Source organism: Amborella trichopoda, chromosome 5 (assembly GCF_054954075.1).
Source record: "Amborella trichopoda isolate Santa Cruz 75 chromosome 5, AtrichopodaSantaCruz75HAP2 v2.0, whole genome shotgun sequence".
In the NCBI taxonomy this organism is placed as follows: Eukaryota; Viridiplantae; Streptophyta; class Magnoliopsida; order Amborellales; family Amborellaceae; genus Amborella; species Amborella trichopoda.
The window spans coordinates 32,153,492-32,176,482 of record NC_142340.1 but is presented as its reverse complement, the minus strand read 5'-3'; the positions used below and the strand labels follow the sequence as shown (position 1 = coordinate 32,176,482).

The 22,991-nt window shown below is 36.4% G+C and overlaps 1 protein-coding gene across 2 annotated transcripts; it reads right to left on the bottom strand.

Moving 5' to 3' along the window:
- Positions 1-3,408: 3,408 nt before the first annotated feature.
- Positions 3,409-22,268, bottom strand: LOC105420524 (plastid transcriptionally active protein). Of its 2 annotated transcripts, XM_011624498.3 has the most exons (5): positions 22,077-22,266; positions 19,603-19,775; positions 19,282-19,430; positions 19,157-19,201; positions 3,409-4,166 (listed from the first exon to the last, which is right to left on the bottom strand). In XM_011624498.3, the coding sequence occupies exons 2-5, from the start codon at positions 19,732-19,734 to the stop codon at positions 4,088-4,090; spliced, it is 405 nt and encodes a 134-aa protein (XP_011622800.2). In that variant the 5' UTR covers positions 19,735-19,775; positions 22,077-22,266; the 3' UTR covers positions 3,409-4,087. The 2 variants fall into 2 exon arrangements, 1 of the variants encoding a protein (XP_011622800.2); XR_016055352.1 differs by lacking the exons at positions 3,409-4,166; positions 19,157-19,201 and adding an exon at positions 20,483-20,597 and having other exon boundaries at positions 19,315-19,775; positions 22,077-22,268.
- Between the last annotated feature and the right edge of the window lie 723 nt (positions 22,269-22,991).

The following is a 22,991-nucleotide window of genomic DNA, read 5'->3' as shown; positions in this document are numbered from 1 at the left end:
CCTCGGCTGATGTTTTCTACTTATTTTATTAGTTTATTATTTTATATTATTTGAATATAGTTTCGTGTGAATTTTTATATTATTTTTATTTTTAGTTCTTTTTTAGTATTAATTTTTTATTGTTCTCGCTATTTATATTTTGTAATTATATTACTTTGTGCAGGTACTTTTGCCCGTCTATGAAGCTCAACAATCATATTCATCTCACGAGATAAGTTGTATGTTCATTCAAAGATTTAATGTGAAATGGTACTAAAGAAAAACCTTGCCATCTGATGAGATAAGTTGTTGTATTTTTCATTCAAATATTTAATGTGAACTTGTACTAGAAAAACCATGCCTGAAGGTATGTAGTTTTTTTATTTGAATTTCACAATCACTTAATCTCTATTTTTTTTCCGTTCACTATCTAGAATTTTTTCTTTAGAATTTTTTCTTTAGAGTGTATGATATGGCAACTCATAATTGCTAATAAATTTCATGTTCCAAAAATTTTATTTTTTTATTTTTTAAATGAAAATTTGGTATTTTTAATTTGATGCGTAATGTTGTTATCACATGTAATTTTGAAGAAACTGTAAAAATACTAATTTTTCATCAAGAACAAGTGATTTGGTAACTCTTTTTTTTTACGTTATTTTTCATTCAATTATGAATTTCAAATTTTTCATGAAAATTTTATTAGTGAGTTTCACATTTTTCAGTTATTTATTTTTGGCTATTTTATGAAAACTAACAAATACTTAAACATACCAAACCAATTTCTAATATTTAAATTTTCAAATTGTGAATTTAAATTGTTTAGCCTTAGAAATAATTTTCACTTCTTCATTTTTATTGCCAATTAAATAAAGACTAAAAAAATTATGTTATGTATGATACAAATATAGGGAAAAGAAAATTTTGAACACTAATTTTATTCTTTCTTTTTATTTTGTGAAATTTTTAAATTTTAAATACTTACTTTTAGGCTTAAAAAATATTTTATGGCTAAGTTTATTTATTTATATTTTCTATTTCCATTCTACTGTTATTGTTCAATATTTTTATTTTTCGTGTGAAAACATGTTTAAAATAAAAAATTAGTTATAAAAATTTTCATATTTTTAATTTATAAATTTTAAATGATTTCAATTTTCCATGGCACATTAACATATTTCTTAAGTATTTTTACAATATAAAATAGTATAATTTTAGAGAAATTTCTTTTTTCCCATAATAGTAGTTTTTCAACTTTTTTTATTGTACAATTCCAATTTGTAACGTTTTCATACAACCCATATAAAACAAATTTTTCTTTTTGATAAACAATACAAAAAATCAGCATCATATTAAAACACTTTCTTAACACAAAAATAAAAGGTTTTCTATCGTTCGTAACAAATAATAATTAGGAAAAAGTTCTTTTTTTGTGTTTGTAATAACTAACATCAACGGTTGCCTAATAGATCTCTAACATTAAACCACTGCCTAATAGATCTCTTTGGTCATGCAATATTTGGTGACTCTTCAACCAATCAATTTTACGTGCAACACACATAATTCAACTGGTATTATATAAAATGGAAGCCCGACAAATTTGTTTAGGCTTTTTGAGACACTCCAAGGGTTTATCACCACAACCTATAAATCTACCATTAAGCCAAAACGCGAGGGACATTAGGCCTGCCATCTAGACCACCACAATCATGACTATGAAAAAGGTACGGTTTGTATAGAATTGAGGCTGTAAACAATCAAAGTAAAGCCCACCTTCAAATAGTATCGAGAAATATGATTTCAATACTGAAAATCTTTGTGATAGCCTTAAAATATATTTTTATCTTTAATTATAAAATTTAAAGCTTCAAAAATAGTGTAGATCGAGCAAATCTATGAAAACTTGAAAATCTTTAAAACAATTGACGGCCCAAAAATATGTTACAAGATGGTCAATTTGAGGATATTTGAGCATCAAAACAACCCCTTCTAGTGAAATTTTTGAGGTGGGCTCTAATTTGATTGTTTAGAGCCTCGACTCTATATAAACTTTTTCCATATGAAAAAGGAAAAACAATATATAACCCTTTAAAGGTCTTTTGTAGTTTCTTTTAATCATTCTTTTTAATTCTCAAATAATCATCCGTGAGAAACTGTATTTCTGTATATTTGGGCCTTAAGCTCCTATGAATGATGTATGTCAGAGCTTTATTATCAATAGAAGCTTTGATACAATCAACACTTCTTCCCATAGAACATAACCATTTCAATTCATGCAGAGAACAATGCATGAAGAAATTTCCTGTGTCCATCACCAAAAAACATCCTCGCAACAAACAATCCGCTAGCTCATACAGCCCTCAAAATGGTTTAAGGATCAAATGAATGTAAATAAATTCAAGTAAATTCCAAGTAATTCTCCCCTTAGAGAGAGTTCGAGAGGATCCATACATAGAATTTACTTGAATTTATTTACATTCATGTGATCCTTAAACTATTTTGAGGGCTGGATGAGATTGTTCATTGCGAGGTTGTTTGTTGGTGATGGATACAGGAAATTTCTTCATGTATTGTTCTCTGGATGAATTAAAATGGCTTTGTTCCATGGGAAGAAGTATTGATTGTATCAAAGCTTCTATTGATCATTAAGCCCTGAAATACATCTTTAATGGGGCATGAAGCCCAAATATACAGAAATATAGTTTCTCACATCATCATCAGGCACAATGTTTTTACAGCTCTATGTGAAAATGAGTTTATGTTGATTGACTTGAGAAGCATTGGAGGTCCTAAATCCCTCGAAAATCAATGCAGATCCATGAATCATGAATCGCTTACTCACCTAACACTAATTTACAAAATATAGTTTCGGAGTGAACTACTAGGGTTGGAGCATGGTAGTTATTGGGCTGATGCCTCACTAACATTCTCACTGTTAACATGTCAAAAAAATAACAAAAACATAAACAAAACAAAAAAAAGGATCCTAGAAATTTATAGAAGTTATAGGATTGCGCCCACATGTAATCTCCACAGAACTAGATGTGGATCAAAGCGATGGCAGTTGCATTTCGTAAGCAAATTTTGAGAACTCTAAAAAAAAGAATAGGGTCTTTGATACCGAATGTAGACCACATTCATTTCAATTTTGGCAGGTGAGACATTCCGTTTTTAGCATAGAAACAAGGAGGAAAAAGAGAAAAAGTTGCCTGTATATCCTATTAAAATTGTAATTATAAATATCCCCCTTAATTTTTTTTCTCTAAAAACAAAAGGGGGCTGAAGATCGAATATCACTTTTGTTTGTTTTTGCATCTTACATGCATATCCTGTTGTTTGTCTTTTTATATATTCGAATTTTAGGGGGCTGAAGATCGAATATCACTTTTGTTTGTTTTTGCATCTTACATGCATATCCTGTTGTTTGTCTTTTTATATATTCGAATTTTAACCCTAAAGATTGAATATCTGAAGTCACAAATGACTTTGGATTTTGAGCATCCATAGTCATATTTACTTTTCTAAACTCGTTTTTAGGGAATAAAAATGAAATCCCTAGGGATATTGAAAATCCGAAGTTGCATTGTAATTGAGATATCCATTGCATCCTCGAATATTCACACAATCTAAAGTTAAGAATGACTTCATATTTTCAATTTCCAATGTGAAAAATCACTTAAATAAATTAGAGTAACTTCGGATTTTCAATCTCTAGGTGAGGTAATGAAACATAAGAGGAAAAAATAACAGAGGGTATATATGCAACATACGAAACTTTGGGAGATCTTTCGTAATTACAGTTTTTAAGTGAGGTCATCCCTCGAAAGCTTCGAGGTTAAATTTCCTCTTGCTAGCTATTCTATAACCTGGCAAGAGGAAAATTAAATTTACAAGAGGAAAATTAAATTTTTTATTGCCTGACTAGTGAAAATTGCTACTGTGCTTCCTTTAACAACCCAACTCTTTGGAAAAAAAAAAAAAAAGAATTGAGCAGAGCATTTCTTAGAACCAAGATTAAAGCACTCAAAACCAAAGGGTCCTAAAGGACCCAAATATCACCAGAAGAACCAGACGCATCTACTCCCAAAAAATCTATACAGCTATTTCCTCAAACCAGTCTGGTAGTACGAAGAGTCAGGGTCTCCAATTTAGTTGCTTGGAAAAGCAAGAGATCAAGCATTTCCTTTCTGCAAAAAGAAAGAACATTTCTCTTGTGTTAAGCATTATTGAGGCCCCTAACCTTCCAACATAACACTTTCATATACATTGATAAACATCTATGTGTTTGGTGACCCTTGAAGGATCAGCAAACATAGGCATCAAAGGTTCAAAATATGCACGAGGACAAGCACTTACCTCACCGCGATCATAGTTAATATGGCATACCAAATTGTCAAGCTCTCATTAAAACCTTCCTTTCTTCTTGGATTTCTGAATTTTGCTCCCAACAAGTCTTTCCTCTAGTTCCTTTTTATACTCCTCCTTTATGGTATCTGTAATGGCGTCAAGAGAGTCACCATAACGCACATTAATTGCATCCAAAACTATACCAACTTCCAAATGTCGGAACACTAAGGACCTACCATCATCGACATTATCATAGTCATCATATCCCTCAAATTATCTACTATAGGAACTTCATCATCACTCAGTGGTCTCATAGCAATCGAAGGAACTATAAGAGGTTCTTCTAGCTCGTGTTCTTTGAGGCTTCGACTACTGTCATCAAGAACAGCACTTTCAAGATTTTTCCAAAGTTTATCACTATAGGTAGAAAGGGCAGATCTTCCTTCCCTATCTTCTTCCTCACTCTCAACATTATAAACCAGCACTGGTTTTTCAACAAACTTTCCCTTCTTTTGTGTTTTTAACTGCTTGGAAGCAACCCTCCCAAATAGACTCATCTGCTGCATCTTTTCTTCTTCATATTTCTTCTCTACTCACATCAGAGAAAGAGTCAGCTTGAAACTCAACAATGGTGTTCTTTTGGATTACCTTTGGGATGAGTGCTTCTTTTGAAAGCTATAGAATTTCCTTATCTTTTATGGAAGTTTGTGAGAAGGAATTAATTGGCCACTCGTTCAAACTTCCAAAGGGAAACTTTCCAAAAGTTTCAAACCAGTTATGGCAGAGAATAACATTGCGTTCCAAAAGATATGAATTTTGGCTAGCATAAATTTTTGGAATGTTTCCATCAAATTTAACAACTCATTTTTTAATGATACGTTTCCCTTTTGAGAGATGGTGTGGCAGAGTAAGAATGGCCTGAATTTGCCCTCCCACGAAATTTTTGACAATGATATCTGTTGTCGATTTTTTAAACTCCATTGTTGCAGCTTGAGACCGACGATAATGGCTTCTGGGAACCATCATCCCTATTAACATGTTGCTCACCATTCAGGCTATGTTTTACATCTTCAAAAGAGACTTCAACGAAACCTCCCTTCTAAATTCGAATCTCTTTAAATACAAGTTTAAATCAAAACTTCCCATCTTTAGGATACCCTCTTTAGGGTGATTTATACTTTTAGTTTCTACCAGGAAAACAAGGGCATGATAGCTGGTTAAATTCCAATCAACCTTGATCAGCTAACCACATAGGTTTGCTACCTCTTTAAATACGTCAGATGCCCAAACAATGATTGGAATACCAGAAACTGCAAACCGATATCATAGACTTCAACTGACCACATAGATTTGATCAAGGAGGCTTCTAAGGCGGGGACCCATCTTTTTACAACCAAATCAGCCCCCCGAAAGCGCCATCTCTAATCGATTACTTTAATAGCTTCCTCACAAGAACCCAAAAAGCAAATAAATTTACCTCCTGGGATCGAGCGACACAAGCTCGGGGTCTTAGTCCAAGTCTTATCAACCAAGTCCTGGAACATCTGTACTTCCAAAAATCTCTCCTTGAAAGTCATGATCACTGCTGATTGAATTCTCTTTTCTCGTTCTTTAATGATGTCATCTCGAACCAAAATAGTGGGGTTCCTATGGAGATGAGAACTCGAAGGAGAACGTACATAAGACACTGCTTTTCTCCATCTTCTTCTCAGAATGCACTCTCTACTCTTCATCATTCTACAACACAATTGCCACTATCACCACACCACCACTTCCTAGCCACTACTACTGTATCACCTGCTTGTCCTCTCTGAAAAACTCAAGCCACAAACTTTTCCTAACAATTTCCAGTTCCACACTTCGTCCTTATATTAAAACTTAAGAAGTTTAAGCACCCAAAAATTGCAGCATAACCCATCAATCAAATGCAACAAAGATTCATCTTAAAAAAGACATAACAGAGCACTGAATTCAGTGAAAAAACTCACAAAGCATACCAAAACCCATAGTGATCCAGCCAAATCTAGCAAGCAGCCATTATAAGACCATAAATATTCCAAAACCAAGAGAGAAACCCACAAAATTCTTCAAAAAAATACATATCCACCATGAAACAAGTAAATTCAAAGATCAAATTCATTAAACAACTGGAACTAAGCCAGAGCACCAAACTAACCAATCCAGATTCAGACAAAAATTGAATCAAGCTAGGGCTTTAGAGCTAATAAAAATGAAGTTTCAAAGAGCAAAAACACACTACCCTGTAAGAGGAGGCAAGAAGCTCGACCTAAAATCAACACCCCTTCTTCTTTGTATTTCTCACTGCTCTGTCTCTCTCATTCCAAGTCTTCCTAATGGCATCCCCGCTTCTCTGATGCCTTTGAAGTCCCCTTCACGTCTCTCTACCCTTCAATGCCCAAAACTAACCCATTCATCAAAACCCCCTATAAGAGCTTCCCCTTTCTATCTGCGTAATTTTTTAGTCTCGCTGCCATATGCCACATACCATAATCATCTATTAAATATTTTCTCTCTCTAGATTTCTACAGGGGAACTCTCTATGTGAAAACCTTCTTCCTCTTGCACGCCAAAGCAAATCTCTACAGTATCAAACTCTTGCACAAGTAAATATCTACAATAGCAAACCCTTGCACGCTTAACCTTGCGCAAGCAACAAACCCTGGCACAAGTGTGAAACCCTAGGGGCCCTCCCTAGCATCAAACCCTTGCACAAACCCTTGTAGAAAGCTTCACCCCCATCTCTACAATGTCTCTCTCTCTACATTTCACCATCTCTCTTTACCTTACAGTGCCATGTATCATACGCCACAACGCCCTCCAAAAGGAGTCACAGCAAGACCCAATAATGCCTCGCGTTGCAGCTTCCTGCTCACTGAAAGGGAATCATATTTCCCTGGCTTTCTCAGGGCATATTTCTATAAACAAGTCCTCAACACCCTGCTTCATATTGCCTAGTTAAACCAAAATACCTTGGCTTGCTTTGGTTTTCTAGTTTGTCAAGGCTATTGGGATGGAGCTAGGGCTTGAATAGGGCTCTCTCTCTCTCTCTCTCTCTCTCTCTCTCACACACACATGCCACTCGAGTCTTCTCCTTTTCAAGTTGCATTATCCCATTTCATTCTTCATCAACCTTGAAAAGTGTCGATGCCTTCTATCTCTCTCTCTCTCTCTCTCTCTCTCTCTCTCTCTCTCTCTCTCTCTCTCTCTCTCTCTATAGGCTGTCAATTTATTTCTTCTGATCATGTCCCTCTTCTCCTTAACTCTGATGGTTTTTTGTCTAGACCGTCCCCGTTTAGATTTGAATTGGCGTGGCTATCAGATAGATCTTTACTCAGCCTGATTGAAGATTTCTGGAAAAATACTACCATTAATGGTTGAAAAGGTTTCCAAATTTCAAAGAACCTCCAACTATTGAACTAAGGATTATTACATAGAAGATGAATGTTTGAAAAGATTTACAATCTACAATTGGGACAGCAAAGTCTCATATGGAGGAGCTAGATAATGTTCAGTTTATAGAAGGTCCTCTAACACATGATCAATTCAGAGACAGAAGCTTATGGGTGGTTACGTATAAACAATTGCTTAATTTGGAGGAAATTCATTGAAGACAAAGATCTCGTGTGAAATGGCTCAAGAAGGGAGATAAAAACACGAGATTCTTCCATGCTATATTGCTAATACAAGGAAAAGGGGTAACTCAATTCAAAACCTCTGTATTGAAGGAATAGACTGTGACAACATGTCAGAGGTTGAAAGGGGGTCGGTTGATCATTTCAAAAAATCTTATGAGGCATCGTGGGATGCAACTATCCATTCAAGATCTACCTTTTACTAGGTTGCCGTTAGAACAAGCTCAGTGGTTGAAGAGAAAATTTGAAAAGCAAGAAATCAGAGATGCAGTCTTTGGCCCCGGCAAGATAAGGCTCCTTGACTAAATGGATACCCAATGGCTATGTTCAATCTTTTTGGGATATTTTGAAAGATGATATTGTTTAATTATTTGAAGAATTTTATTGGAGATGTTAAATTAATATTGCCATGAATTCCACTTTTATTGCTTTAATTCCAAAAAAAAATGTCATTGTGGAGATCAAAGATATTCAGCCTATTAGTCTTATTGGTAGTCTATATAAAATCATAGCAAAAATTTTAGCCAATAGACTGCGACCAGATGATTCACATGGTTAAAGGACCACAATCAACATTCTTGAATGATAGGCAAATTATGGATAGTGTTTTGGTTGCACAAAAATGTATCCACTCAAGAATTAAGGATGACAAACCATGCCTTATTTGTAAGCTAGACTTTGAGAAAGCATATGATAAGGCTGATTGGGGGGTACTACAAAGTATCATGGCTAAAATGGGTTTTCGTTCAAGGTGGAGATTGTGGATTGATGGTTGCCTGTCTTCTACCCATTTTTTAGTTCTTGTAAATAATAAAGCAATAGGCTTTTTCAAAGGACCAAGAGGATTGAGACAAGGAGACCCTCTTTCACCATTTTTATATACTTTAGTAGCTGAAAGTTTTAGTGTCATGCTTAATGGATTGACAGTGCCAAGGATTATATCAGGAGTAAATATTGGTAATAATGGTCATATAGTACCACATTTACAGTATGTTGATGATACCATTATATTATGTAATCCCACGATTAAAAAAATCACTTGCTTATGGATTTTCTTGAAAAGTGTGGAACTCTCAACTGGACTAAAAGTTAATTTGAGTAAAACCAAAGTCATTGGTATTGACTGTCCGGAAATGGTAGTATCAAGAATGACACATTTATTAGACTGTGGGGTTGAGTCCTTACTTTGTACTTATTTGGGAATTCCCTTAGTGGATTCGAGGCCTTCAAGATCAATTTGGGATCCGGTGGTGGAGAGCTTTGACAAGAAACTGGACACTTGGAAAGCTAAAACACTTTCTATGCGAGGAAGATATACGTTGATTAAATCCAATTTGTCCAACCTCCCAGTATATTTTATGTCCTCATTTAATATGTCAAAAGAAGTTGAAAAGCAACTAGAGAGAATTATGAAAAATTTCTTGTGGGAAGATGACATAAAAAAGAAAAGATTTCATCTGGTGAGTTGGGAAAAAATTTGTAGACCAATGAAAGAGTGAGGATTGGGTGTTAGGAGATTGAAACATATGAACTGGGCACTTCTAGTAAAATGGTGGTGGAGGATCCATACACAACCTGAGTCTTTCTGAGGGCTTGTTTTGAGAGAGAAATATGGAATGGAATTGAACTTTGGCCTCATTAAAAGTCCAAGAAACAAGACAAGTTTGTCTCATGTTTGGAGAGGTATTAGCTATGAGATATCTGTGTATCTAAGGCAATTCCGAAAAATAGTAGGGAATGGAAAATTCACTCTCTTTTGGTTTGACAAATAGATTCGAAATGACCCGTTAAGTTACCTTTTCCTTGAGGTTTTCTCAAAAGCTTTAAACCCACTAGCATCAAAGAGGCTAGTGGGGGCACTTATACTAATATTATTCGGTTCATTTCTTGCAAGTACAAGAGAGGTACAGACAGATTCATTGAGGAGTATCAAACATTGTTGGAATTATTGAATGACACATAGTTGACTCCAAATATGGCTGATAGCTTTATTTGGGATCTTACCCCTTTGGGAGATTTTTCGATCAAGTGACCCTACAATCTATTATTTTATGATTGTTGGAGAGACTTGGATGTTGGTTTATTCAAGATTAGAGAATTGCATGTGCCTCTTAAAGTACAGCTGTTCTTATGGATCATGAGCCAAGATAAATTAGCAACTGTTGACAACTTGAGAAATAAGGGGTTTATTATCATAAATGTATATATTCTATGCAAAGATAGAGATAAAACTTTGCAACATCTTTTCCTCTCATGCTCTTTTGTTACATATATTTGGCATTGGGCTCGACAATGCCTCAATCTGTCATTACCTTTGCCCTAAAATGTCAAAGTTCTTCTTGACCAATAGATCACACCCGATATTTCAAATATGGCAACTATTCTTTGGAGATCTATTTGGGTTAGCCTTCTTTGGAGTGTATGGAAGGAAAGAAATAGAAGAGTCTTTGATAGTATAAGTACATATCTGTCTAAATTAAAATCGAATATTTTGGCAGTTGCAACTGATTGATTCCTTAAACATAAGGATAGTGGCTTTATTCCTAAAAGTCTTATCATTAGCAATCCCTTGACAATGGCGACTATGAGTGTTACCACCAACACTCGTAGTGAGGTTGTTTGGATACCACCACCAATGAATTCCTTCAAACTTAAGTTTGATGGAAGTTCACTTGTCAATCAAGGGCCAGCTAGCTATGATGGTCTCATCATAAATAATTTGGGGCACATTATATTTTCTTACTCGGGTCCTTGTGGTATCACAACAGCAAATGAGGCCGAAGCACGAGATTTACTAGAAGGTTTGAAATTACTAAACACTTTGGAAAGGGGCCTGATTATCGAAAGAGACTAGGCAAATGTTATTGCCTAGAGTAAGAGAAAGGCCCATATTCCTTGGAGATTAAGGACTATTTTTCATCAAATTTTGGATATTTTGTCAACCTCTATAGCAACGGTCCAACATTGTTATAGAATGGCGAATGAAGATACCGATGTTCTTGTCAGAGAAGTTCATACTCCCTCTCTGTTGGTTACTTTATTTATGTAATCTTGTGTCTGTGCTTGAACATCTTGTATTTTACATTTGAATCAATGATGAGTCGTATGTTACCGTTCAAAAAAGAAATAGTCAATAAATGAATGGGAGGTCCCACTTAATAATACTTTTGGACTCAACCCAATCACTCTGATTCTGTAATATTATGTAAAGAGGTATATTACGACCTGGGAACATAGATCCACTAGCTCGATCTCATATTCAGATGTCTTGTCAATATTTGAGTGGGTCCGGCCGTTATGGCGAATAGCGACCGACTGTTAGGGCTTTCAAGGCATATCAGGCGTTGAATCATTATATTAGACCTCTCGATATGATCTTGCAGACATTGTCTTTGAGATCACATTTATTGACCTCTCATTGGGTCCTTGCGTCTATTAAGCTCACAAGTGCTTGACAAACGTTCCCTTTAAGTGCTGTTTAATCTTGACCATTGATTTCGTATCTTCCCTTTAAGTTAGGTGTCTAAAAATTACACCCAAAAGGAGCTAAAAACCATTGCTTGTTAGTACTAATAGAAAGTCTAGAAATCTAGCCTAAGCCAATTTCCAAATTGTCCTCCATGAATCCTTCCAATAATGTAATTTTCCCTATTGGAGGACCACGACCTAGAGAACTCAGGCAAACCAATCAATTGCTGAAGATAAAATAAGAGTACTTCACTATTTCGTGAATCTTCATGAAGGCTTCTTGACATTCGAGAACTTTGAAGGAAAAATCGGCATAGGTACAATAAATCTATGATATCCAGCCCCATCTGATTGTGTAAGTGCCGCTTGTGAGCCATCAATAATGAATTGTCCAAAGAAATTACATAGTAGTTGATGTGTTTCATTAATTAAACAACAGAAAGAGAAAAGCCATGGAATGCACACCGTCTAGCTCACTCTGAATACCTCGACATCATAGGATGTGATACATGTTGTGACTTGAAATAAAGACCAGATGTATCACTAACAAAGCCTTAATAGCATAAACTTGCAAGACGCCTTAAACCCTCAGCAACATAGGGAATGACCCAAACAATTCACTAATGCACCTACTAAACATCTTAAATCTAAGCCATAATCCATGAGTTGTGTTATGGCCGGCCAATTTCTACATTCAAATGGTGACCCCTCATATGCCTCAGAAATGCTTGCTTTTATCTGGCTCTCCTAGGTTAATCAATGGGCAGCAGAACCCCTCCCGGTACAGCCTTCCAAAATGGCGTGCAGCACACGTGCTTCCTAAATTTATCAGAATTTTGACTCCTCACACTGCTATTTATATAAAAAGATGGGATAAAATATAGAATGTACACCGGATCCTTCTGGTTGCGCATCACAATTTTCCCAAGGCAATCATTACAAAAATGATTTATTCCCCCCACTGGTTGACCAGTTTAAGGCTAAAATTTATAGGAAAGTACAACTCTAAATCTAGGAGTCCAGAAAAAAAAAACACACATTTACTTAAGATCATCTTATGAATCTAAGGCTCCTAGATGCTTGCCAGGGGCCCACAATATGTCGCCACATACTTCACAACAACCTTATTGTCCTAGGCATACTCAAAAACATGTTTACCACTACAAACATGGCCATCATCAATCATTTTTGAGCAACATGCCCCATGGATATGCTTAAGCAAGGCCTCTCAAGAACTGTATCAAGTGTAATATTAGACCTCCTGCCAAAGCATGTTCCATCTTATCCTCCTGAAACCCTAAACGAGTCTAGACTTACACTTTCTAGACTCACACTGCGATTTATATAAAAAGATGGGCTAAAATATAGAATGTACACCGGATCCTTCTGGTTGCGCATCACAATTTTCCCAAGGCAATCATTACAAAAATGATTTATTCCCTCCACTGGTTGACCAGTTTAAGGCTAAAGCTTATAGGAAAGTACAACTCTAAATCTAGGAGTCCAGAAAAAAAAAACACACATTTACTTAAGATCATCCTATGAATCTAAGGCTCCTAGATGCTTGCTAGGGGCCCACAATATGTCGCCACATACTTCACGACAACCTTATTGTCCTAGGCATACTCAGAAACATGTTTACTACCACTACAAACATGGACCCATCATCAATCATTTTTGTGCAACATGCTGATGAACCCCATGGATATGCTTAAGCAATGCCTCTCAAGAACTGTATCAAGTGTAATACTAGACCTCCTGCCAGAGCATGTTCCATCTTATCCTCCTGGAACCCCAAACGAGTCTAGACTTACACTCTCTAGACTCACTGCTATTTATATAAAAAGATGGGCTAAAATATAGAATGTACACCGGATCCTTCTGGTTGCGCATCACAATTTTCCCAAGGAAATCATTACAAAAATGATTTATTCCCTCCACTGGTTGACCAGTTTAAGGCTAAAGCTCATAGGAAAGTACAACTCTAAATCTAGGAGTCCAGAAAAAAAAAACACACATTTACTTAAGATCATCCTATGAATCTAAAGCTCCTAGATGCTTGCAAGGGGCCCACAATATGTCACCACATACTTCACGGCGACCTTATTGTCCTAGGAATACTCAGAAACATGTTTACTACTACAAACATGGACCCATCAACAATCATTTTTGGGCAACATGCTGATGAACCCCATGGATATGCTAAAGCATGGCCTCTCAAGAACTGTATCAAGTGTAATACTAGACCTCCTGTCAGAGCATGTTCCATCTTATCCTCCTGGAACCCTAAACGAGTCTAGACTTACACTCTCTAGACTCACACTGCTATTTATTTAAAAAGATGGGCTAAAATATAGAATGTACACCGGATCCTTCTGGTTGCGCATCACAATTTTCCCAAGGCAATATTACAAAAATGATTTATTTCCTCCACTGGTTGGCCAGTTTAAGGCTAAAGCTTATAGGAAAGTACAACTCTAAATCTAGGAGTCTAGAAAAAAAAAACAAACATTTACTTAAGATCATCCTATGAATCTAAGGCTCCTAGATGCTTGCCAGGGGCCCACAATATGCCGCCACATACTTCACGACAACCTTATTGTCCTAGGCATACTCAAAAACATGTTTACCACTACAAACATGGACCCATCATCAATCATTTTTGGGCAACATGCTGATGAACCCCATGGATATGCTTAAGCATGGCCTCTCAAGAACTGTATCAAGTGTAATACTAGACCTCCTGCCAGAGCATGTTCCATCTTATCCTCCTGAAACCCCAAACGAGTCTAGACTTACACTCTCTAGAGTCACACTGCTATTTATATAAAAAGATGGGCTAAAATATAGAATGTACACCGGATCCTTCTGGTTGCGCATCATAATTTTCCCAAGGCAATCATTACAAAAATGATTTATTCCCTCCACTGGTTGACCAGTTTAAGGCTAAAGCTTATAGGAAAGTACAACTCTAAATCTAGGAGTCCAGAAAAAAAAAAAACACATTTACTTAAGATCATCCTATGAATCTAAGGCTCCTAGATGCTCGCCAGAGGCCCACAATATGTCGCCACATACTTCACGACAACCTTATTGTCCTAGGCATACTCAAAAACATGTTTACCACTACAAACATGGACCCATCATCAATCATTTTTGGGCAACATGCTGATGAACCCCATGGATATGCTTAAGCAAGGCCTCTCAAGAAATGTATCAAGTGTAATACTAGACCTCCTGCCAGAGCATGTTCCATCTTATCCTCCTGGAACCCTAAACGAGTCTAGACTTACACTCTCTAGACTCACACTGCTATTTATATAAAAAGATGGGCTAAAATATAGAATGTACACCGGATCCTTCTGGTTGCGCATCACAATTTTCCCAAGGCAATCATTACAAAAATGATTTATTCCCTCCACTGGTTGACCAGTTTAAGGCTAAAGCTTATAGGAAAGTACAACTCTAAACTTAGGAGTCCAGAAAAAAAAAACACACATTTACTTAAGATCATCCTATGAATCTAAGGTTCCTAGATGCTTGCCAGGGGCCCACAATATGTCGCCACATACTTCACGACAACCTTATTGTCCTAGGCATACTCAGAAACATGTTTACCACTACAAACATGGACCCATCATCAATAATTTTTGGGCAACATGGTGATGAACCCCATGGATATGCTTAAGCATGGCCTCTCAAGAACTGCATCAAGTGTAATACTATACCTCCTGCCAGAGCATGTTCCATCTTATTCTCCTGGAACCCTAAACGAGTCTAGACTTACACTCCGAAATCACAGCACATGTGCGGTAGCTAGTAATATCATGCTTGAGGCGGCACCACTACCATTAATGCTATACGTGACCAACCAATCTCATATCCTTAAATTTCCCCATTGGACAGATTGTTATCATTCATCGTCAAGAGCCCCCTTCGCTTGTCCAAAACCATCAAATCTTCCCATCCCTAGCCTGTTGCAGCAGATTGGCTACCACAATATCCTTGTATGACCCTTTACAAATGCTAATGGCTTCTTAATTTTTCTTCTACTCATTGCACCCTCCAGTTTAAGCCGTAATAGATTAGCTACTCTACTTAAAATATATATCACCTCATTTGCTCTCTCAAGTTCATGTTTCAGCAGTATGCCAAACTCACCAGGATTTAGCTTCTTATGGGTGGGGGTGGAGTGACCATGCCCGCATTCAAAACAAAGAGAAAATTTGAGCCGAGCAAGTTTGCCTGTATGTCAGGATTGAGCTTCTTTTAGGTGGACTAACCATGCAGTCATTTTAGACCAGTCCATAACAAACTAAAACTTTAAGCCAAGGAAGTTCTGCCTAATGTTTTGATGTAATTGCTTTCTCCCAACCGTGTACCTCCTTTTAATCATATCAGTTGCATAGGGAAGGGGATACCTTGTGACATCTTTCTCAAAACCACATACCGTCTTTCAATTACAACCAACTTCATAAGGAAGGGGCCCTCATACCACCACACCAAAAACCCTTCAGTGAGGAGTTTGATGCATCCATGCTCACCTCAAAAGTTTAAAATGATCAAGTAACCCAAATCTTATTCCTCCATGACAGCTAGATCCAAGTTAACAAATGATTTTTGGCGCTGCCCCAACAAATACCATGCATGACATTGTCCTATTAAATAATCACTCACAGCAGATAGCTATCAGTTTATAAAGCCTATTACCCTGAGCTGCTTTGGTTGGGACTCTAATTCCTATTGAGCAATGACCTTCTGAGTATGCATTGGATTCTTGCCGTCCCCAGTCCCATGACCTAAAAGATGCACTCTTTCTCATTAAAGGAGAATATTTCCCTCCCAGGATAAAGCTATATTTTCTAAGGATCTTGAAAAGTCACAGTCATTTTGCTGCAATGCAGGATCTTGTAATCCTTGCTGTGTACCACAATGTCATTACTATGACAAACCCATCCAAGCAAGGCTGGAAGATCTTGTCCATTAATGCACAAAAAGTTACCAGGATCTTTACTTTAGACCAAAGCACCATATCTTGTTAGAATCATCTTTATCGATAATTCTAGCTCAGAACCTAAGTGCATCTTGGAGGAATATCTTGCATGTATCAATTTCTTAGTTAAATCTATGACAAAAAGGATTTGCATATTTGTGGTTTGAAAGCATGCTTAGGCAATGGGGTAGTTTTCACCAAGCCTAAGGGCTTTGTCTTCCTGCAAATTCAGAGAGCCTCTATGAACGATGAAAGTAAACGACCTACAAACTGGAAAAGAAAAAAAAGTACACATGATTTTTGAAGAAAAAATGTGTCAACCACAAGAAACCAAGGATTTTTCATTTTTTAAATTTGGAAAAACTCGCCCAGTGAACTCAGCTCACCTGATTCCTAATTTACATAAAAAAATCAAATGTTCTTTACTATTTGGTTATGCATAAAAGACATTTTCTGGAGTGCTAAGAAAGTACTTTGACAAGTTAAATTTGAAACATATAAACACTTTTTTTTTTCTTCACAAATTTGCAGAACTCATCCAAGATTTTGCAGAACTCATCCATGCTTTTCAGATATAACTGCTGCATTTGTCAAGTTAACACAGTTTTGGCAAGGACCAAGTCAGGCCACCAAAGTTCAAGTTTTTTAGCATTGGCAGACCCATTGGAATATATTTAGTATTCAATCCATGATTGCTTGCATAATGTTAAACAAAACAATGGAAAGCTTAAAGAAGGGCTCAGTTATCTTGATTCATCATGAAGTCTAATTGGCATATATAATTCCCAACATTGCTATAATTTACTCACAAGCATTAAAAAGGAAATCTACTATGTGTATTTATTCAGTAAGGAATACCTGACATTATATTATTGGCATCCATTATTATGCATGTGTGAGTGTGTGCATCTAAATAATATATGCAAGACTAGATTCAAAAAACAACAATACACATTTATTGCGTATGGTAGTAAAAACATGAGTGTGCATACACATGTGGATGTAAGAACGTAGGAGAATTGAACTCATATAGATTCTCACATAGGTGGGCTCTCACTACCGTATAGTTTGTTCCCTTCTGCCTGCCTGCTTACTAAATAAACAAGGTTATCACATGCAAGGTCTGGATGTGATGCACAAGGGGATCCACTGCATGATGCACCTCAAGGCAGCAGCCATGTGGGCGAATCACTTCCAATCCATTCAATAAATTTTTAAAAAAGTTAGAAAAATATAAGAATACCAAGAAGAACATGAATATGTGATATATGTGATGCCATTGCAATTTAGTATTTGTATCTAATGTATACATTGTTGAGTCACTTATAGGGAGTAATAGAGACATTTTCTCTGTCTATACTCCAATACGATTAACAAGTAACATAAATTCATCCAAGTCATTCATTAAATTAAAGAAAATACAAAAGAATATGCATTATCCCAACAAAGCACTTGTATTAAATAAGCATTTAGCAACTAAGTACAATGTACAATATAGCCAAAATGATAAATACTAAAGAGTCTTAAAGTACTTCCCAAGTATATAACATCCAAAGACCAAAAGTAATGAGATAAAAAATAGAGAAGACAACTACACCAGAAAAACTGATGGTGGTTTTGAGATCAACTCTAAAATCAAAAGAAAATTTTGATTTCTAGGTTTAACCTCCAGCCAAATTCTTTCAAGACATAGCAAAAGTCAACCTGAGGTTTCACCCAAAAAATCCACAAAGTTCATCGAAGACTTTAAAATAAAAATAAAAAACAGAAGAATTATTTCCTTTTTTAGTCTAATCCCCTTAGAACCAACAAATATTGGTCCCAAGGGGCTTTGAGGGAGGGCTCATTACCCCCAAGACTTACACACACCCCAACAAACAAAATTCCCCCTTTTCTGTTGGGATGTAAGTGGTTTACAATCTTGCCCCTACTCAAGGTATTAAATCCGCCAACAAGACAGGGCTGCATATGCAGGCGATGTGCCGGGTATGCATATACATCTAGCTGGCCATTACCCCCAAGACACACACACCCCAACAAACAAAATCCACCCTTTTTTGTCGGGATGTAAGTGGTTTACAATTTTGCCCCTACAGAAGGCACCATATCTGCCCACAAGTCAGGGCCGCGTATGCTGGCGATGTGCTGGGTATGCAGACACATCTAACTAGCCAGCATACGTGGGTATACAAGGTGTGTGGAGTGGTTCACGTAACGCATAATACAGCATCATATGATAACTATGATGAATAAAAAACAGTGTTTTACAAAAAAAAAAATGGTCATGTTAGTACAACATGCAAATTACGTCTGCCGCAATCTTCAAGCAAGTGGGATGTCTCTCTATACAATGGGCCATGGAGGAACAGAACTCAAGAAAAATGTTTGACAAACAATAGTAACAAAGAAGAAGAAGTTGCTTCTCACTTTTGGCCATGGTTTTTTTACAAAGCACAGATAAAAACAAACAACTAATACCTTTAACATGAATAAATGACACCATAATGCATATAAAACTGCACCAGACATATGAATCTAGTAAATACAATGACTAATATCTTAAAGGAGTACATCAAATTACCACATAACACCGTAATTATGCTGTGAATTTGCAATGGAAACCTTTGCGAGGGAAAAGCAACTTAGCTACATTTGAATACGGTATTTGCCACAAAAGAAAACGAATAGTTACATTTTTGAAAGACCAAAAACTTACAAGTCATTATGGCTCTTTCCAAGGCAATTAAGACAACGTTGCACCCTAAAACCAGGAGAACATATCAAAAAAGGGCCAAGTCTCAATTGTAATTCATATTAAAGGAGAAGGAAGAGAGTGTCTACCTATTTCCTTCACATGTAGGACAAAGACAAGGATTTATGACAACAGGGTCATACAAAGGGGACCATTCTATAGTTGTGTTCCCTTGGCATAGTTTACATATGTAAAATCCATGTCCTTTACAAGCTGTGCAGGTTACAACATATGGTCTCTACAGCATTCCAAACAAAGAAAATAAGGTTACATATGCAAAGCCCCATGTTCATTTACAGCCTTTGCAGGTTACAATAGATGGTTTCTACAGAATTCCAAACAAAGAGAAGGCTCATAAGGATTATCATAATGAGAACAGATACGTCTCTGAACCAGTAAAGAAAGTTCACCCTTTTCACATCTTTGCAATCCCGTATAGCTCGGTTGAAATGTGCTGAAGCAAGTGAAATACTATATAATGCACCAAGAAACGAAGCTGTTGCAAGAACTATTGAACGCAGTGGGTGAGGATTGTCACTCATTTTTCTCACTTTGTTGATGGATTGTTATGGAAATGCCTTGCCTGGATGATCATAAAACAGTGAAACCACAGGTAGAAATACATCAACAATTATGAAATGTTTGAACAGAAATAAGGTACACCCTTAAATATCTCATTTCACTAAATAAACTTAAAGCACAAAAATAAATGGATTAACATTTCCAAATTCTATTGAAATCATCAAGGAAGAGGTCTCAAGGCACTTGAACCTTTGTTACACAGATTTTATCAATCTCTAGGAAAGTATGGTCCAGGACAACATCTAGATTTTTTGCTCCTGAGACGAATAAAGTTTGCTACAAGTACTGCACATTTTGTTGTGCCTCCATATTCATATGAAATTGTAAACCTAAGCACTCAAAAACAAAAGATTGGACTTCACAATCAAAAAGACCATAGCCCGCATCATCCCCATCACGACGAATCAAAATGGAGACCATCCGTTCGACTAAAACACATATATGGACAGCACATCATGAACTATGAAGGTCATGTATTCATAGGTTACTTTCATATTTAAGTTGCTTTTGTAGGGGTTGGTTTTCTTAAGGGAGGGGTTTTGGAGTTAAAAAGTTGTTTGACTTTGACATGCATCAGACAAGGACCACCAGAGTTCAGTTCTCCACATCTAGTACAATACAAGTTCCATAATGATCCAAGCAGGAAAACAAGATACTTATTTCATCTAAGCAGTATTTGAAAACATGACAAATCCAACTTGGACTCACCTCAGTCACTGGGCACCAGCAAGGTGCCAGTCCCAGATAATCCCAACTCAAACAGCACCCATCTAGACCGAGTCCTGCTGAGTCTGCCCAAGTCTAGAAAAGTCTTTCTGGGTCCCTAGTAAAACAAGTGGTTATGGTGTTAGTCTTGACCGGTCAAACGCAGGACCTGGCAAGCCATCTCAGACTTGCCACCTGTCATTTCCATTCTTGGTTTCATATTTTCAAAAACACTGGATACAAGGCTGCTCTCACATGTTTGCAATATAATGGCCGCATATGACTCTTTAATACGAAAGGTTCTATATGAGAATATTCACATCCCAAACCAGTTTCAGTTCAGTTTAGCGGATCAATCATAAAGGCTGTGACACTTATGATAAATGTTTGAATTCCAGCCATCCCACCCTGAGGAAAACAAGAAGAACCTAAACATCTGTCTATTGCATACACATATGATGCATGTTTCTTGATGTAGGTTTTTTAACTGAGAGGAGGCACAAATGTCTTCTACATTATTCGAGCAGCCTACAACTAATACATACAATTCACTGCAGTTACAATGCAATATCATCGACCATTATAATGCCAACATTCTCAATCATCCAAAAAATGGAATTGCGCTTTCTTTGACAGACCACATTAATAGGAGATAATAGAGAAGTAGCATTTCATTGATTGCTCCACTTGGGAAGGACTAGAAATATGTCCATAGTACATACCAAGAGCATGGACACTCAATAAAGAACCAGATTATATGGGGATGGGTTTGGTGTATGCCTACTTAAATAAAAATACAGTTATGAAAGAAAAAGTAGAAAACAATGAATTATTTGGATCAACAGATTGGCATTGAACCGGCCAACCAAAACAGATCACAAAAACTGGTTTGTTAAATTTGACCAACCTTGTTCCCTTTCTACTCTCCTCAAAAACTTCACAGTTAACATGGACTCTATACCTTTGCTCCTACATCAATTAATGGGCCAGTAATCTATAAATTTTGCATATAATCCAATGACTTCATGGATTTTCTATTTCTTTCACCAATCACGTGGAAATCTGGTCATTTTCTGCATGCAGTTTGCCTGAACTTGATTTATCCTAACCCACCAGGTTCCCCGAGAAAAGAATCAAATACTTGTACAACAGTCCATTCTTAACCACTAGAATACTGAAATACTGCCGAATTTGTACCATAATCAAGGAAAAAAGAACTTTTGGAAAAAATAATAAATCTGCAAAATAAAAGAATTCTGAAATAAATATATCATGGGATTCAAACTGTACATCCAAAACGACCGTCTAATTTCCATTTTCCCACGAAATCCTCTGAAACTAATACCGCAGATCAACTACTTGAAGGATTACGAACATAAAACTTTGACAATTCACCGATTCTATTTAAAGATTCAAGAATTTCACAAAAAATAAAAAATAAAAATAAAAATCAGACCAAAAAAAATCTCATTCAAATCAATGTGCTGCTTGAATCCAAAATATCCACTCACTGAATCAGATCAAATCCTTTCAATTTCTGTGCCCTAGGAGATTAAAATAGAGTATTGAATCCATTGGGGAACCGAAAACTGCTTACCCTTGTAGTTGCAGAGAGAGATGAGCACAAGAACTGAGAAGAGACCCTGAAAACCTAGGTCGTTTGCCTGCTGGTTGCTTTATAGCCCTTTCACTCTTTCCGGGAGATTCCTGGGTAAATTATGAATAAACCCCAATAACATCCTTTTCTATGCAACTTACCTCAACCGAAGCTTTTCTTCCTAAAATGGACTTCGCATGCAAATACCCCCGTCCAATGGTTTAAAAGCGGATCAGCGATCCGGATCGGTGAATCGGATTGAGAATCGGGTGAATCGGTCATAATAAAGTTTCAAAAAAATTCGAAAAAAATTATTAAAACTCATTATAAATATTTTTTTTTAGGAATTCAATAAGAAATGAAGGTACTCCATTAAGAATTTTCATGTTTTTGCATGAATATGCGAATATTGATATATTCTTTCCCTACATGAACTACTATTCAGCATTTAATTTACATCACAAAAAAGGATAAACACAGAATTATCATGAAATAAGTATATCAACATACATGGACTACAATAAAGCATACACTTAGTAACATACGATCTAAAAATAAAATGACAGGCGACGTTATTGTTCTTCTTGATCACGCTGGTGCCATTGATTGAATTCGTTTGACATTTTCTTGATTCGATCTAAAAACGAATCATCCATATTAGCAGGCGTCTGACTATACCCAAATCCCTGAGTGTTAGTGTTTTGTTGCGTTCCCAATCCAAAATCCTCGAAGCTTGTCCATCCTTCATGCTCACCTACACTGTTGGAACTCGATATGTGAATAATATGGCTGTGATAGAGTGGCCTCAGAATCATCATCTTTCTCATTTTCTCTTAGACCCCCTTCCCGCTTTTCTTCATTAGGTGCAATATCACCGACATCTTCGACGAATTGTGGATACATTGGCTGGTTGCT